The 18,393-nt window shown below is 38.7% G+C and overlaps 1 protein-coding gene across 1 annotated transcript; it reads right to left on the reverse strand.

Annotated features, from left to right (window-relative positions):
- Positions 1-1,095: 1,095 nt before the first annotated feature.
- LOC117989424 (uncharacterized) lies at positions 1,096-14,954 on the reverse strand. The gene is made up of 4 exons (XM_069503970.1): positions 14,826-14,954; positions 6,825-7,038; positions 4,892-5,053; positions 1,096-2,732 (listed from the first exon to the last, which is right to left on the reverse strand). The coding sequence occupies exons 1-4, from the start codon at positions 14,850-14,852 to the stop codon at positions 1,132-1,134; spliced, it is 2,004 nt and encodes a 667-aa protein (XP_069360071.1). The 5' UTR covers positions 14,853-14,954; the 3' UTR covers positions 1,096-1,131.
- Positions 14,955-18,393: the final 3,439 nt, after the last annotated feature.

Consider the following 18,393-nt stretch of genomic DNA (forward strand, 5'->3'; position numbering starts at 1 on the left):
CACATCGTATTTTGATATATATATGTATTTTATTCTCAGTCATATATTTAGTCTCATAACAGAATAATAAGCATAAAAAGAAGCAAAAATTTTATCACATCCAAATTCATATCATTGAATTTTACAGGTCCTAAAAGGAAAAAGCATGCTATTTTGTAATACATTGTACGAATACCTACCAAGAGTTAATAATATTTTGTGGAATTTATTCAGTCAAAAATAGCGTAGCATTTAGGCTTTGATATTACATGCCTGTAGGTGAATGTTAATGAATCACTAGAGAAGATAAGAACGCAGGTGTTTAATCTTAAATGATAAACCATACCAGTTACTTACAGAATTTTATTACACATATCTAACAATTTTACATTGACTTATTGGACCCAACAGGTGTATTCGATTGATGATAATATTATAGTCATATAATCAATGTCAAAATATTCCATTGTCAGATGTTGCTACCTTAGATTATTTATTTTTAAATGGTAGCTCCAATATTATTATGGGTTTAAACAACAATAACATCAGTAATATCACTGCGTAACTCATATAGCTGTCAGTTACCTACCCAACGAGAAGCCTACATTGGAAGCCTACATGGGCATAGGATTTCAGGAAGAACGCTGGGTTCTTCCTGAAATCCTCGCCGACCTGGCCGGCTTGCTAGGATACTCGAGGGAACTCGGCTGGCTGGAGTGATCCGTTGGCTTGCTGCATCAGGATTACGGTATGATATTGCCATTGTTCTTCGTATTTTTTTTTTTTTTTTTTATTCAGATACAAGTTAGCCCTTGACTGCAATCTCACCTGGTGGTAAGTGATGATGCAGTCTAAGATGATAGCGGGCTAACCTGGAAGGGGTATGGCAGTTTTTATTAAACCCATACCCCTTTGGTTTCTACACGGCATCGTACCGGAACGCTAAATCGCTTGGCGGCACGGCTTTGCCGGTAGGGTGGTAACTAGCCACGGCCGAAGCCTCCCACCAGACCAGACCAGAAATTTAGAAATTATAAAATTCCAAACCCCTGCCAGGAATCGAACCCGGGACCTCCCACTATTAAGACCACAGCGCTCACCACTGCGCCAGGGAGGTCGTCGAAAATTTGAAACACCACTAAACTTACAAAGTTATTGATATACGCTTTCAATAAGCGGCTTACGTCGCTGCTCCGGTGGCTTGTATGCATGCTGATACACGCTTGCCAGTCTCCAATGTTCAGGATAGCCTGTCGCATTTGCATCGCGCCAAATACTAAAAGGAGGCACTAATGTGGGAATAGTATAAGACTTCTTCGTGTAAGGATGGCGCATCTTCGGTATTTTCAGGTCCTTAGAGTCATTTGAGGTGTTACTTTGAACAGAATTCGGGTTGCCTGCTTTAAAAGCAAACTTATAATCATCTTTCTGCCTCTTATCTTGTGGTATCTTTGCTCCATTACACGATATACAGTTTTTATGTTTAGTATTATTATTGGAAGAATGAGTATTTTTGGATGAGGCTTTGGCAGAATGTCTAGAGATTTCAGATTCATTTGGCGAGCTTTGATGCAACTTTCCTTGAGCTAGTGGGGTCTTTTCATACGATTCTATACTATGACGGTTACGATTGATATCATATTTTGAATTTTTACTTTCTGTTTTCCAAGCCGCTTTAGTGTGGTTTACTTTAGGTATTGATTCGCGCTCTATATTATTATGGCTTATATCTGATAAAGTTCCGCAACCATTGATTCCATCACAGATGCTTTTGTTTGATTGGGCCGAACTCTTTCTACTGGATGATCTGGATTTGCTAATCCTGTTTACTTCGTTATGTTGTGGACAGTGCTGCACTTCGCAGGAATCTTTTCTTTTTTCCTTAGTTATATCTTTTTCAAAATGTGGAACGCTGTGTCGCCCGGGATCATCGCCTTGCCGATTTTGGTTAAAAATTGGTAACGCATGCGACGGTACGTTTTCCTGTGTTTCTTCTTTCGGTGTGTGTACCATTGTGAAAACGGCTGGCGCTAATGATCCGTTCGATCCGTCTATATGCTTTGGAGGTCTGGGTTCACTTTTTGGATTGTCTGTTTTGAAATCCCAGCAAATTGCTAAATCCATTAGTGAAAGGGGCTTTTTGTACTTGCTTGCTAGATCAGACGTTGCCGGACGCTGTTTACGTTTGTCGTCCTCGCCTTCAGTTTTCTTCGGGTCACATGTTTTAGGTCTGTGAACGCGCATTTTAGTGCAACATGTAGGTCCCGATGCTCCATAACCTTTCCACCCAATAGCGTATGGTTTCACAACAATATCCGAATCTCTATGTTCGCCTACTTTAGTCATGTTGCGGTACCCTAATGTGTCGGGTAGAGGTTCATGTTCTAAATTACCAGCGTGCATTTTTTTAGCGAATTGGAAGTTCTGCGATACGTTAACGTACGGTAACTTCGGTGTTGCGCTTTTCTTAGCGTATTTCATAACCTCATTTTCTTTTTGGGCTTTTTCGTTTACTTTTCGCCAAAATTCGTCCGTTGGATTCTCTTGTGGTCCATGTAGTTGTTCTACGGCGTTCTTCACTAAAAGGTCATAGTTGTCGTGCCTCTTTTCTGGTTCAGTTTTTGATCCAGGTATATAAGGACCGTGGCCGTCACCGTCTACTGGTTCTTTTGGGGTACTCAATTGCAAAGGGTCATCCTCTTTATTGTTGTCCTCAAGTTCGTCTGGGTCCTTGTCAAGGGTTTCCGTAGCACCTACCTTATCCTTTTGAATGTACAGACATGTAAGAGTTTAAACAGAATTTAAAAAAAAATTGGAAATGTTCAATTAATTTATGTTGACAGTAAACTTTTTCTTCGGCCTATGTTTGTGTAATGGACATAGATTTGGCTGTAATGAAATAAAAATAAATAAGTTAATATCAATGAGTAGGTTGGGTGGGTATCTAATAGGAAAATTTGAGTTTTGAATTTGACGCTAATTTATTATTTAATAGATTAATGGGGCTAATTCTGAGCACAACCTAATTTTAGAGTATACGCATGCTCTTCTTACTAATGTAATATGAAAAGGACAGACACAGTTTGACAGTTAAAACCCGCGATTTTAACACGCACTCGCGAACCTACTGTTTAAATTTGTATTGTGCACTAAAATTTAGAGTCTTTAAATGCATTCGATTTAAATTGCCTTTTTTAAATTCGAAAAAAAATGTTTGAAACATAGGTAGACTAAGAATTATCTATATGGTCTATAGTATATACATAGGTACGTTAAGGCTATCAATGTAGCATATAAAGGACGAGACGGTCTAATATCACAGATAAAATTAAAAAGGCCTTTGTTAATTGATCATGACGTAAAACGATTTCTTATGGATCATTATGGTATTAAAATTTACAATGTAATGCATAAACGTAGGTATCTATACGGAATAAAAATTCACAAAACTACAGTAAAAGGATAGATATTAATTCATTAATTCAATTGCAATCCATATCTTACGTGTGAATACTTAAGTGGGTACTTAATATAAAAATAAGGGAAATTGTCTTCACACGACCTCTCTAGTGCAGTGGTAAGCACTTTGGTCTTATTAATGGGTGGTTCCGGGGCCCGGGAATTTTATAATATCTAAAATTTCTGGTCTGGTGGGAGGCTTCGGCCATGGATAGTTACCACCCTACCGGCAAAGCCGTGCGGCCAAGCGATTTAGCGTTCCGGTACGATGCCGTGTAGAAACCAAAGGAGCATGGGTTTGTTAAAACTGCCATACCCCTTCCAGGTTAGATCGTTCCAGGATTCCATCTTAGACTGCAGCACCACTTACCACTAGGTGAGATTGCAATCAAGGGCTAACTTGTATATAAACATAAAAAACACGATATCTAGCTGTGCTGTAAGTACCTAGACATTTAGGTACATACCTACCTAAGTACCTACTTAAATAGAAGAACTCTCTGGTAGAAGTGAACTAAATATATACCTAGTACGCGACAGGTCGAGATAGCAATTGGGGTATGAGGCAAGGGGGACGCCCCGCACACCCGCACGTCACCCGCGCTATCTCGCACCGGGTTAGCGCGGGGGCTGTGCGGGTGTATGGGGCGTCCCCACCTCGATTGCCATCTCGACCTGTCGCGTACTTTAGTTAATAACTTCCTTGTTTTACCTCGCAACTTTCGAAGCGCTTAACCGTTTCCAAAATCGGATGTTGATAAGCAACAATTACTTTTGGTAGGAATTCAATATTATTCAAGCATATAACTTCAATTACCAATATACCCCAAATAATTGTGTTAGCAATGGGTTATAAAATAGGTAGGTATCTACATAATATGTAGGTATATATTTTACAAACGATTTAAAAAAATAACTATGCAAATCCCAAAACAGTGAAAACGCGATCTTTGCTCGGTCGCGGTATGCAAAGCACAGGCAATCTGCTATAACAGTACTTCTGACCTCTCCTATAACGATTTCAAATGTTTACATGACAATTTATGCACGTGGATTGAGGAATACCTATTGAATTTGGTACCTACTAAGTATATTTGAATATACTTCGTAAGTACCTACCTGTCTCGTTAGGATGATACTATATTTATGGAAAACCTACTGTAAGTACCTACTACAGATCTAAATACTTACCTAGGGACTTATCTACTAAATACGCCAGCAAATTCGAATCCAACGATCTTAAGTTTCATTGGAATAAAATTTTCACGTTTTGTCAAAAAAAGTCAAAAAATATCGGAGTAAAAGCAATAAGTAGGTCGTTTTAGTTCACTGAAACTCACGATCAATAACAAATTATTCTGATTGGATTCCAAATCCAGGCTCGTCACAACACGACAAGTTCAGTGAAAACGCGCGGAAATTATTTTCCAATGCAACGTTCAATGTTGTCAACTCACGTCGGAAGTATGCTCCTCTGCCGGCTTTATGTCGTCTGCCTTCGCCTTGCCGCGTTTCCCGACGCGCAAGCGTCCTGCGATCGCGTTTGGCCTTTGAACGCGAAGCTTCAACCAATCTGGGAACCTTCCGTCAGGGGGTTCTTTCGCCAAGTCCTCAGCTAAGAAAAATATAAGAAACAATGTCGACATTTGCGAATTTGTCGTTGTAATTCATTAGTTTACGATCTGCGTGTGAAATAAATATCAATGGAGCAGCCAATTTTATACCTTAGGGCGTTTTCAGATAAGGTGTTTTTTCAGTACGTTTTTGTACGTAAAGTTGCCCGCGCGTCGGTGACATACTTATTATAAAATTTGGCCAACCTCGTACAAGCTAAGACGCACATGCATAAGCTTTAAACCAACTTCGTACAAGCTAAGACGTACATACCTAAGCTTTCAACGAACCTCGTACAAGCTAAGACACACATACATAAACTTTAAACCAACCTCGTACGCTAAGACGCACATAAATAAGCTTTAAACCAACCTCGTACAAGGTAAGACGCACATTTTCTTTACACTTATTCGCGGGCGGCAAAAACCGCCTTATATTTATAGACTAGTGGCTCGCCCTGACTTTCTAATCTAATCTAAACTAGCCTGTTCCTACTGTCCCACGTCTGGGCAAAGGGCTTCCTCCGATTTTTCCACCATTCCCTATTCTGTGCCTCTTCGGGCCAGCCACGTAACTGTATATCTATCGAATTCATCGTCGCGTCGCCTCGGCCTGCCACGTTAATGATTCTGAGAAGTCCAGAAAGAAGCAGATATTAATAAAGTAATAAGTTAATATAAATAAGTCATCTGCTCCCGACTTTGACCACATGATATAGGTAAATAATAATTTTATATATACTATGTCCAACCTACCTTTCAAATGGTGATAGAATTTTTCAAATAAGTGCAGTGGTTTCGGAGATTACGCTCCACATATTCAAAAACAAAATTCGCTCTCTTTCTTTATAATATTAATATCTATTACTATATACTGACTGATATGGCTACTGACTGGCTCAAATAAGTTTGCATGAAATCACAAAAAACGCTTAAAGGCACACGCTGAAAATACACCCAAACTGAAAACGCCCTAATACCTACATGACCTACGCTGTATATTATGTTTCAGGCGAAACGTCGACAAGTAAACTACTTCCTAACACGTAATATGAAGCCGGGTACAAGGATGTACTTATCGCATGTGTTATTAATATAAGACAGCGAAGTTTTACGACTTCGGAAGTTGCGAAATGCAGCAATGTAAAACATCGTCTCTTATAATATATCCACAAATTTATTTAGAGTAGGTACCTACGGGTTGCGAAGCTGAAGTGGCAATGGTCAGGGCACATAGTTCGTAAAACCGATAGACGTTGGGGTCCCGAGGTGCTAGAATGGCGACCTCGCACCGGAAGACGCAGTACCTACCTATTGGTACACCCCCCACTAGGTGGACGGATGACATCAGATGAGTCGCAGGGAGCCGCTTGATTCAGACGGCGCAAGACCGACCGTGGCGTGTGGAAGTCCCTACAAGAAACCTATGTCCAGCAGTGGACGTCTATCGGTTGATGATGTAGATGATGATAGCTATCACCTTTGAAATACATACAAGCAGTTACACAATGAAACCTTTCATTTAAGACCAATCCTGAGTACCTAGAGACGTCTATCGGTTGATGATGATGATGATGACTTAATTTTAAACACTTAGATTTAACAATTACCTACACTGTACACATCAGCCACAAAAGTGACAAGTGTGGCACAAAAGTGGCTTCAGTGGACAGGCACCCTAATAGGTAAGTAATACCTACGTAAGTTCAATGTCAAAGAATTTTCCCTGACGTCAACTGTACGATACTTTTATGATATTTTTATTAGCCTTACCAACTTTTCTGGTAATCTTCCTAGGTAGGTCCCAAGTGCCAGTATAGTGTCCGAAACACCTCGAGGATCCCCTGGGTGCTCCCGGCAGAAAACGCCCATTAATGTCGCATATTGGCTTCGGGTCTGGTCGCATCTCTAGAGGCCTTGCTCGAGTTGGCGCCCAACGAGGGACCTGCCAGTTGCCGAGGCGCTTCGGCGTCGTTTCTTTGTTGAACTGTGAGAAAATAAGATAAAGTTCAACTACTATTACTATAGCACGCGACCGGTCGAGATGGCGATATCGCGTAAGATATAAAAAGGAAAAGGTGACTGACTGACTGATGTATCAACGACCAGCTCAAACTACTGGACGGATCGGGCTGAAATTTGGCATGCAAATAGTTATTATAACATAGACATCCGCTAAGAAAGTATTTTTGAAAATTCAATCCCAAAGGGGGCAAAATATATGTTTGAAATTCGTGCAGTCCACGCGGATGAAGTTGCGGACGTGGCGTGGGCATAAGCTAGTCACGTATAAATCTCGTGATAATATTAATACTTAGTGTAATCATTAAAAAAAAATCCACTCTGGGGAAGACCCCAGAGGGGGAGCTTCGCTAGGTTGATCTATCAGACGCCTTAGCTTTTTTTTATTCAGATATAAGTTAGCCCTTGACTATATTCTCATAATATGGTGGTAAGTGATGACTGATGATGCAGTCTAAGATAGAAGCGGGCTAACCGAAGAGATATGTTTCAGTTTAGTTCAACTCACTCCGGTGATGCCAATCTATTTTGCCTTTGAATGAGCTTTTCTATGTAACTACTTAGGTAAAATACATTAGTACCGAGGTGTACTTATATCTCGCAATATGCAATAGATGCGAAGGTATTATTGTTTCTCATTTGAAGAACTTTTCCGAACGTTGTTTTTATATAGGGGCTTACAAGCAGTGTTATTTTAGGTCTAGTAATAATTTGTCAAGCCATAAATAGTTGAAAGCATCTGATTACGCGATGAAGGGTGGCACGCGACTGCGGTGTGGCGCACGTGCCGAAGAACTCAAATTAAAGTTTAATCTATGGTTGTGACAAAATGTGGCGTGAATGGTGAATACCATAATATCGCTTGGTAAAGGAAAAGGGTACCTATACGAACTATCCAATGCTATATTAAAGGGTTACTTTACTTTATTGTTTTTATCGATGACTTGTTTACGCTTTAGGTACATTGTACCTATATCTTTCTGATTAATACTGATTATTTATTTATATAGGCCTTGAGTTTGAGCTGCCTCAGGCTGCTTCAGAGGCAGATCAGAGAGCCAAATTAGAGCTGCTGATTTGGCTCATGGCACAACGCCATGAGCCAAATGCTTTAAAACAATCAAGTGGTTCTTATTCTATTAGGGACTTGATATAGCAAGCGCCCCGGACGCCCGGACGGAGCACTTTGAAGACAAAATGTATGGCGCTCTGTGGAACGATACAAGTACCTACAACAACTTAGATCAGATTCCTTAAAATAATGGCTGGTAGGTGGCTTCGGAGTTCGGCTGTGTCTGGTTACTACCCTATCGGCAACGTCGTGCTCCCAAGCTATTTAGCGTTCCGGTGCGATGACGCGTAGAAACCGATTAGGCATCAAGTTAGTCCGCTTCGATATTAGACTGCATCATCACTTGCCACTAGGTGAGCTCGCAGTCAAGGGCTAACTTGTATCGGAATAAAAATAAAATATAATAAAAATGGTGGGATCAGACGAATACTCTCGAGTATCTAGGTACATAGTCAACAAATGCTCAAACCCACTCACATAAAACTTGTGATCAACATCACTCACTAATCATTCGTATCTACCTTCCTCAGAATCAAGTTAAATGATATTTTGGAGGCGCTCGCTGGTTTAAAAATTCAGGGAACAATAGCACCATAGTATGCAGGTGTCAAGGCGCCCCGCTGCGCAACCCACCGTAATGATCAGCCCTCGTCCAACAAAGGGTTGAAAATTATTATTTGCCCTACATACGTCACCCGGTGATTAGCTTAAACCGGCAATAATTCAGAATTATCTTGTCGTACTCTTGTTTGCGCTTGAAGCTGTGATAGCCTACTTTAGGTTAGGACGCCCGCCTCCTAATCGGAGGTCGCGGGTTCGATCTTGGGCACGGACCTCTAACTTTTCGGAGTTACGTGCGTTTTAAGTAATTAAATATCACTTGCTTTATAACTAGTACTATTATTTAATCTGTGCTTTAACGGTGAAGGAAAACATCGTGAGGAAACCTGCATGCCTAAGAGTTCTCCATAATGTTCTCAAAGGTGTGTGAAGTCTGCCAATCCGCACTTGCCCAGCGTGGTAGACTATGGCCAAAACCCTTCTTACTCTGAGAGGTGACCCGTACTCTGTAGTGAGCTGGCGATGGGTTGATCATGATGATGACTCTTGTTTGTTACGCGATATAGCCATTCGTCGGCTTCTTGTTTTGGGGCACCAAGTCTCGAAATCTTTCCCATCTGCAGTAGAAAAGTACTTGGTATCTGTAATTTTTTATTCCACCCAAAAAGCAAAATCCAGGTGTGAAGTATCACAAAGTTTGTTTAGGTAATCTACGTCAAAGAAAAGCGCTAAAACTTCAACCAAATCGTGACATTTATTTTTTGTTGGAGCTTCATTAAATTCTATTTGCGAATAACCGTCGTGTAGTTCACGGCTTTGCCCATGAACTGAATGCTTCCGCTAGATCTACTTTTGTCTAGGTACCGTCAATAACAGTTTTCGTTAGTCTTGAAATAAAACTATAACTTGGCTTTGGCTAACTCATTAGGTAGGTACAATTTACAAACACTATCGCATTATATTCTCTACGAGTACCTAGGTATTGCATATATTTTCGAACTTCTGGAAATTCTTATTCTACTACTTAACTGATTTATCTAGCATATCTAGCATAAACACAGATTAAAGTGAAATCAGAAGAATAATAATACGAGTTTATAGGTTGGAATGTTTTCAAGTAGTGCAGTTTTTTCAGTTCTAACTCCTAGGTAAGGAAATACCTAGCTGTACCTATCTATAAACAGATACATCATGCTTACTGGCCTTCTTGATGGTATACAAGAAGACGAAAAGACCGGCTGTAAGCATTCATATCACCTAGATTAGATAACGAAATCATTACTGAAATTAAATATTGACTTACAATATTTAATTTCAGTAACGATTTCGATTTTCGTTATCCATCTAATCAACTCATTAACACAAACGTTTTGTTTTTTTGGAAGAGCGACCACCGTGTCCTTGACTGTAATATTTATAGATATCTCATCATTTTTAGAACCCCATACGTAAAGGGTGCCAACGAAACCCTATTACCAAGCCTCCACTATCCGTCCGTCCTTCCGTCCGTCAGTAGACTGTAGGTATCTCGTGAACCGGAAAGGCAGAGAATTGAAATTTTCACAGAATGTGTATTTCTGTTGCTGCTATAACAACTAAATGTCATAAAAAATTCAAATGGCCGCTTAGGGTTCCGTACCTCAAAATGAACCCTTAGAAGATCACTTTGTTGTCTGTCTGTTTGCTGTCTGTGTGTCTGTCTCTTTCGTGTCTGTCAAGAAATGTTTATAGGGTACTTCCCGTTGACCTAGAATCATGAAATTTGGCAGGTAGGTAGGTCTTATAGTATAGCACATGTAAGGGGGAAAATCCGAAAACCGTGAATTTGTGGTTAGATACATCACAAAAAAAAAATTAAAATGTGTTTATGAACTAATAAATTAATATTTTGAACTTTCAAAGTAAGATTATAATACCAAATGGGTTATCATACTTATTATGAAAGTGCTTTACCTGTACCTAGGTACATTCTAACAGATTTTTATTTATTTTTATGCATTATACCTAATACGAATGTTGTACGGAATTCTCGGTACGCTAGTCTGTCTCGCACTTGGCCGGTTTTTATCCATATTTCAACTTTAGATACGAGTGTGTAGGATCTACAGCAGGTGTTCCGTTTAGATATCGATATCGTCTGGTGTTAATCTTAATCTTGATAATACTACATTGTAACTAGGTAGACAAATAAAATTTTCAGTCATATTAAATGTGCGTATTTACCTACGGTATATTTTACTACGGGCATAAGTCCGCGACTTCGTCCGCATGGACCACACAAATTTGAAACCCCTATTTTACCCATTAGGGATTGAATTTTCAAAAATCCTTTCTTAGCGGATGTCTACGTCTTAATAGTCATACTTTGGTAGTTGGTACTAGGTACAGGTTTCATCAAAGGAGACCAGCTGTATGAGGAATAGGGTACAGTAGGTACGCGGCAGAAAACATTGTACATCGACCTTTAGAAAGAGATAGTGGTTTTCTAGAGAGTTGTCTCTATCGTTGAGACCGACAAAACGTCACATAGGTATGAGTGCCAGATACAACGCACTACGATCTTTGTCGACAAAGTAATCAATTGAGATTACTTTAATTCAGAACTAAGAACGTGTAGAAATATTATTGCAATAAAAAAATTGCATGTGTTCTTCGGTTACTGACATTAGATAGGTATTCAATATAATATTCTCAAATAGAAATCTATAGGTTTGAGGCCGTCTGGCGAATGTTTGAACCCGATTTCCGGAAGAATTTAGCCGTGTCACGACATCACTTCCTCAAACAAATCACGCAAACCTATATTTAAACTGACTATCACGAGTCAGTACATACCTACCTGCATATTATGTTACACGTAAAACCTAAATTAGAAGGTGTTTATAAAGAGATTAATGTAATTAACGAACGTTCGGTGCTGTGGTTAGAACCTATAGCGCTATTGGTCTTATAATGCTATACCTAATTAAGGTAAGGAAGGTCCCGAATCCGATACCGGGCTGATTGAATTTAGGTACCTATGTAGGTATCAGTACCCTTATTAAGTATAAATGCGAAAGTGTGTTTGTTTGTTGGTTTGCTGGTTTGTTGGTTTATTGGTTTGTTGGTTTGTCCTTCAATCACGTCGCTGCGGTGCAACGGATTGACGTGGTTTTTTGCATGGGTATAGATAAAGACCTGGAGAGTGACATAGGCTACTTTTATCCCGGAAAATCAAAGAGTTCCCACGGGGTTTTTAAAAATCTAATTCCACGCGGACGAAGTCGTGGACATCAGCTAGTTATGTATAATTTCTAAATTATGTCAGTTCACGTCTATTATGTCAAAACTATTCGAAAAGCTCCTACTGAAGAGGATGAAACCAATATTAGAAAACAAAAACCTGATACCAGATCATCAGTTTGGATTCAGAGAGAAACATTCAACTATTGATCAAGTACATAGAATTGTTAATACCATAGAAAAAACAATTGAAGAAAAGAAAGTTTGTTCCACGGTATTTCTTGATATTGAAAAGGCTTTTGATAAAGTTTGGCATGAAGGTCTTATTCATAAAATTAGAAACGAGCTACCCAAACCATTCGCAGATATCCTGGAATCATACATAACAGATAGAGCATTTAGGGTAAGACAAGAAGATGCCTACTCTGAGCTTAAATGTATAAAAGCTGCAGTTCCGCAAGGGAGTGTTTTAGGGCCGGTCCTGTACCTATTATATACCCGCGATATTCCAGACCTTGAAAACAATACTATTGCCACTTTTGCTGATGATACTGCCATTATGGCCGTAGGAGGCACACATGAAGAGGCAGTGGGTAACGTACAAATAGCGCTAAATAAAGTCTATAAATGGACTAAAAAGTGGAGAATAAAGCTAAATGAATCAAAGTCAGTTCATATAGATTTCACAAATAAAACAAAAAAGTACCACGCTGTCTTCATAAACGACCAAAAAATCTCCTACGTGGATACAGCTAAATACCTTGGTATGACACTTGATGTGAAGTTGCGCTGGAAAGCTCATGTCAAGAAAAAAAGGAAAGAACTTGATATAAAGTATAAACAGATGTATTGGCTACTTGGTAGATATTCCTCGCTGTCAATACACAACAAGATTCTTTTGTACAGACAAGTCCTGATGCCCATTTGGACTTATGGAATACAGCTGTGGGGCTGTACCAAAAAAAGTAACATCCAAATCATCCAACGGTTCCAAAACAAAGTACTCAGGAATATTGTAAATGCACCCTGGTACATCAGAAATGATGATATTCATAGGGACCTTCAAATTGAATACGTCCATAAAGTTATCACCAAATCTGCCAAAGCCCACGACTATAGGCTTCACCACCACGTTAACGTTGAAGCAATCCAGCTGCTTGACGTAACGGAGACAGTGAGAAGACTAAAAAGGACCAAACCTTTTGAGTTAGTGTATAGTGATTAGTGATAGTGTACATAGTGTAAGTGCTGAAAGAACACGTGAACAATGTGTCATATCTCAAATCAAGAAAGACTAAGATGCGTCAGTGGACAATTTCTTAGTATATAAGATAATTTATAAGTTTAGGTTAAAATAAAATTACTTATTGGTCATACAATAGGCTAGATCGTAATATAATTGAGTAGCTTATTGGCATTCAACAATAAGGAAAAAAAAAAAAAAAAAGTTTACGTCTGATGGAAGGCTGCCAGCAAAGCGGTGCCGCCAAGCAGTTTAGCGTTGCAATACCGTTGTCGCGTAGGTACAGGTAGTAGATGCATGCCGCTAGTATATGAAAAGCCCTTTCGGCATTGGTTTTCCCCTCCACTTTAAATATGGGTACCTTTAAGTCAAGAGTGAATAGGCATCTTCTAGGCAAGCGCAATCCATCTTAGGCTGCATCATCACTTGCCAGCGGGTCTGATTGCAGCCAAGCGCTAGTCTATAAATTAAAAAAAGCTATGCCGCCTACCAATAGGTTAGCTTAGCTTGAATAGGTTAGTTTGCTTTGGTCTAAGCCTGAATCTTCATTTATCATCAAGTGACATCACAATTCACAGTTAGAGGCTTGAACTTAGCATTAAATAAAACCAAATTTTTAATTGTGGTTTTAAACGAATGACGGACTTACATCTAGGTATAAAATCGACGAAAAACCTAGCTATAAGGTAACTTTTGCTGTAGTATGTATGTTCAGCTTTACCATAATGTTCTTTTAATTGTGATACCACCCAATGTTTGTTATGACTGAAACGCGATTTGCAAAATACCCATTAATAAAAAAAACAATAATTGATCGCAGATAAATGATGACTATTAACTAAAGGCCACCGTCAAACACGGATTAACACTGTACACAAAGGCGTGAAAAATAGTCATTCTCTTCCAAATAGAAGCACCCCTTTTGAATGACCCATTGTCCAACTATAACTGCACCCAATGGAATTTAAATTTTATCAGTTTGTGTGAAGGTTTTATTTTGAATGGAGAGTGAGACGAACTTGTTTACTACGTAATTGAATGTCTCTAAGTTGGATTAAAGGAATTACAATTTGTTCGCAAATAAAAAATGTTCTTCGCCGAAATAGAATAGGGGCTCGGTAATGGGCGTTGCAGGTGCAGTGGTGTTAAAAAATATATGGGATTAGGAAAGTTGGATCAAATAGATCCTTGTTTTGGGGGAAAACAATTGGTTCGATCCACCAGACTTCGCGCCGCGGGAGTATCTACCCTCGTAACTTTGACATTATACAAATCGGTATAGATAAAACACTTTCCTTCATAAAGGCTAAGGTGCTAAATAATTTGCACATGTACTCGTGAGTTGATGAAATTATTGTGTTAACAGATGGTTAACAGAGATAACTTATGCTTTGGAGGAGGCCGTAACTTACTTCTCATGTCACAGCAGATACATTTTTATCTCTGGAAAATGAACAATTTTTGCGAGATTTAGAGTAAACCTTAATCCATGCGGAAGTCGCGGGTAAAAGCCAGTAATTAGTACTTACATATCAGATAAAATCACTACTATACAAGCATTACAGATAAGTACCTACAAGTGAATTTTAAACGAATTTCTTTTGGGGAATTTATTATTTACAACACAAATGATTTTAAAATTCAAACCACTTACTTGACCGCTGTCGAAATTGAACGCCATTTTTCAGTTTTCCTCGTAAACTACTTGTAAATATTAAAACTAATTTTAAAATATCACAGTTTTAAAGATTTGTTAACGAATTGTTTACAAAATGTGTCAAAAAACTTGTAAATATTTCAAAAAGCTGACAAAGAGGTTGCTTAGTTCACATATTTGTCTATGGGAGGCTTTTACCGGCCGGGAAAGTCGGAAAATACTATCGGCCTAACAGTTCGGTAGCTATAGAAACTGCAATCCCCTATTTCCCTAATCACACTCCCGACCATTTCCCGACTATGATTTTATAGTTATTTCATTATCTTGTCAATTGTCAGGTTTCTTTCAGTAGGTAGCTGTAGTAGGAAACTATACCTAGTACCGGCAAAACCGGTACCGTCAAGCGACTTAGCGTTCCGGTACGATGCCGTGCAGAAACCGATAGGGATATTGGTTTAAAAGAAACTGTCACATTTCACTTTCCAGGTCATCATTTACCACCAGGCAACGCGGATGTCTATACCTATTACATAGACTGGGTTCCGTAAGAAAAAAAAATGGTTATTATTTATCTAATTAGATGTAGAGAACTACGCCTACTTCAATGTCGCCAGGAAGAGATTAGTATGTTCCTTGCCGCCAGATGTGATCATTGTCAAGGGCTAGCTTGTAATCGAATAACAAAAACTTATTTAAGTAGAGAGTAGTACTTATATTAATCGCCTTCTAGCCTTCTTTCTTCATTTACACTTAGGTAGCCTGTAGCAAAGGACTCGTTTCTTCTTTGCCTTGTACTCGTCTATCGTAAGTCGTGACCTTCTTTCGTAGGCGTAGACCTGTGGAATCTGCATTTCAAATCTGTAGTAACTTATTCAAGTTCTTATCATTTATGCTCAGGCTAATAATCATTATGGTTCTTATGATTAGGGTACTGCCGTCTTCTACAGATTTAGCATAATCCTAAAACTCGTGTACTTGTCTAATGTCCTAACTCCTATCTTCTTCTAAATATATAAAACCTATAAAAGTGAAATACCACTCACTCACTGACTAATCACGAAATCTCGGGAAGTATAAAACCTATTGAAGTTAGACATATAAAAATTGGAATTTAGGTATTCTGGGTTCCATGCCTTAAGGTGAAACTGAGTAGGTAAGTGAGGCCTTTTGCAGCGGGAAAATTTCTAATCTCATGAGAAACCGGAAATTTTACGCGGAAAAAGTCCCGGGCAACTGACAGTACTTACCTGTATAAAAATACTTTACACTAGCGGCACGCTATGATGGCCGGTTTGACACATTACAATAGTGATGTGGAATGTCAATTTATTCTCGAACAAAAAACAATTAAGTTTTGTTTTTGTACCTGATTAAATAGGTTTAATAAAACAAAAATGTATATGTTTATTTAATTTATTTGAACGAACTGAATATTTGAACGAAAATGAATATACATACTTTATATGCACACAAGAAACATATGAATACAAAAGATACCGAAAAAGGTGCCACAAAAGGCCATAATTAATCAGATTCGTCCATACTACTATTTTCACTGTCGTCACTGCTATCATCACATACATTAATAATTATATGTTCGTTTTCTATAATATTATCTATTTTCACATCTCTTTCATAATCTTCCCTTATTAATTTAACAGTTCTATTCACAACCTTTTCCCAGTCTCCTTTAGTCACATGTTCACAAGCTTCTTCTAATAATTTTAGCATTTTTTTTGTGGTAAATGGGGGTTCTGTATTGTGTCTTGCAGCATATCCCTTAATTTGAGCCCACACCAACTCAATCGCATTATACTCACAATGGTAAGGCGGTAACCGTATAACTCTGTGCCCATGTTCTAATGCTATTTCGTCAATGACGTATCGGATCTTGGTTGGTTTGTTTTCTTTTAAAAGACGTACTAATTCCGCTTTTAACATATTCATGTTTGCATCTACGCCATTTTTACGAAGCCATGCGACGATATCAGCTTTCTTTTGGGATTGGGCAGGTGGCTTGTCAATTTGCATCGAGTGGTATGGGGCGTTGTCCATAATTATAATAGATGGTTCAGGGAGGCTACACAACATTGAGGTAAACCATTCAGTAAACTTTTCTCCATTCATGTCTTCATGATAGTCTCCAGTGGTTTTTGACGCAAAAGCCATGAGAGAACCTTCGACAAACCCGTTGATGGTTCCGGCGTGACAAATTATAAGTCGCGATCCTTTTCCTACAGGAACTTTGGAAGTAGATGCTGCTGTGTCATCGTTCCAAGAACGGCCTACAGTATGGTTAGCATTAAGCCATGTTTCATCCAAGAACACAACATTTTGCCAATTTTTGATTTCTTTCACTTGCCGTAAAAAAGTATACCTTGCCATCGCTATATCAAATCTTTCCATCAATATTTTGCGTTTGTTACATTTTTTGTATCGAAATCCAATGGTCTTCAAAATCTTCGTTAAAGAACTTTCCCCACCGAAGAATAATCCAGCTTCCTTCAGTGAATGCACCAACTTTTTTCTTGTTGGATACTCCTTCTGTAAATAGTAGCCGTAAACATGTCTTCGGATAGCATCGGCATCAAAGCTATCGATGCCTACGACTGGTTTTGCTCGTTTTCTCTTTTTTGGTGTGTGAAGTTTATTTTCTTCTGTGCCAGTCTCGCCATATTTTTTTTTAGTTATCCGTCTAACAGTTCGTTGTCCAATATTAAGCGCATCAGCTACGCGTTCAACCACTGACGTTATAGGTAAAATTGGCCCTCCATTTTGAGCTTCACGATCGAAATAGTTACGAAGGCGTATTAGGAACTCACGTGTCTGACTATTTAGAACAGTTCTCTGCGTACGTTCGGTCATATCGACGAAATCCACAACAAAGGGCTTGAACAGAGTCCAAATTAACGAGCAAGGGTCAACAGTAATGCAGTATCAATATTTGAAATCCAAAGCCAGGTCAAAACTATATCACAATCGCATTGCACTGACAGTTTATACTTTTCGAAGCAACGTCAATTCGAAACTGCTTTGTTTTGCATTGAGCATTGACGCGAGTTTGCCGGAGGTAGTAGTTGTGCTAGCCAGCGATCCTATGTGACGATCGTATTAGATTCCATTTTTAAAAATTTATTGATATTTTTTTGCGATTTCAGAGGTTTGTCCACATAGTGAAAATTGTTCATATTCACAAGTACATTCACCCCTTAAATGGTGCAAACTGATTTTTCTACACTTGTATACATTTAAGAAATCAATTTAATAAATAAATTTTGAGTCCTAAACCTAAAACTACATTCGATAAAATTTATGAATCTCTGCACATCACTATCGTCAATAAAGTAATACAATTATTTCCTTCAAAGTCGTTATCAATTAATACGGAACTTCATGAGCGGACAAACGTCAAACCGGCCATCATAGCGTGCCGCTAGTTTAGTAATAATAATTTGTGTTCTGAAATCCGAATCCAACTCAAGTTCAGTAAAAGAAAAGTTCAACATCAATTAAACGTTCCATCAAGGCAAATTTTCTTTTATTGTTGGTTACTGAATAAATATTA

Source organism: Maniola hyperantus, chromosome 16 (genome assembly GCF_902806685.2).
Source record: "Maniola hyperantus chromosome 16, iAphHyp1.2, whole genome shotgun sequence".
Lineage (NCBI taxonomy): Eukaryota > Metazoa > Arthropoda > Insecta > Lepidoptera > Nymphalidae > Maniola > Maniola hyperantus.

Bases quoted from the DNA above. Each gene is read 5' to 3' on its own strand.
- LOC117989424 (XM_069503970.1), bottom strand. From the start codon at position 14,852: ATGGCGTTCAATTTCGACAGCGGTCAA. The intron at 7,039-14,825 runs GTAAGTGGTTTG...ATTTTCTCACAG, and splicing joins TCAATTTCGACAGCGGTCAA to TTCAACAAAGAAACGACGCC. The intron at 2,733-4,891 runs GTTGACAACATT...AGGATAAGGTAG, and splicing joins GGAGCATACTTCCGACGTGA to GTGCTACGGAAACCCTTGAC.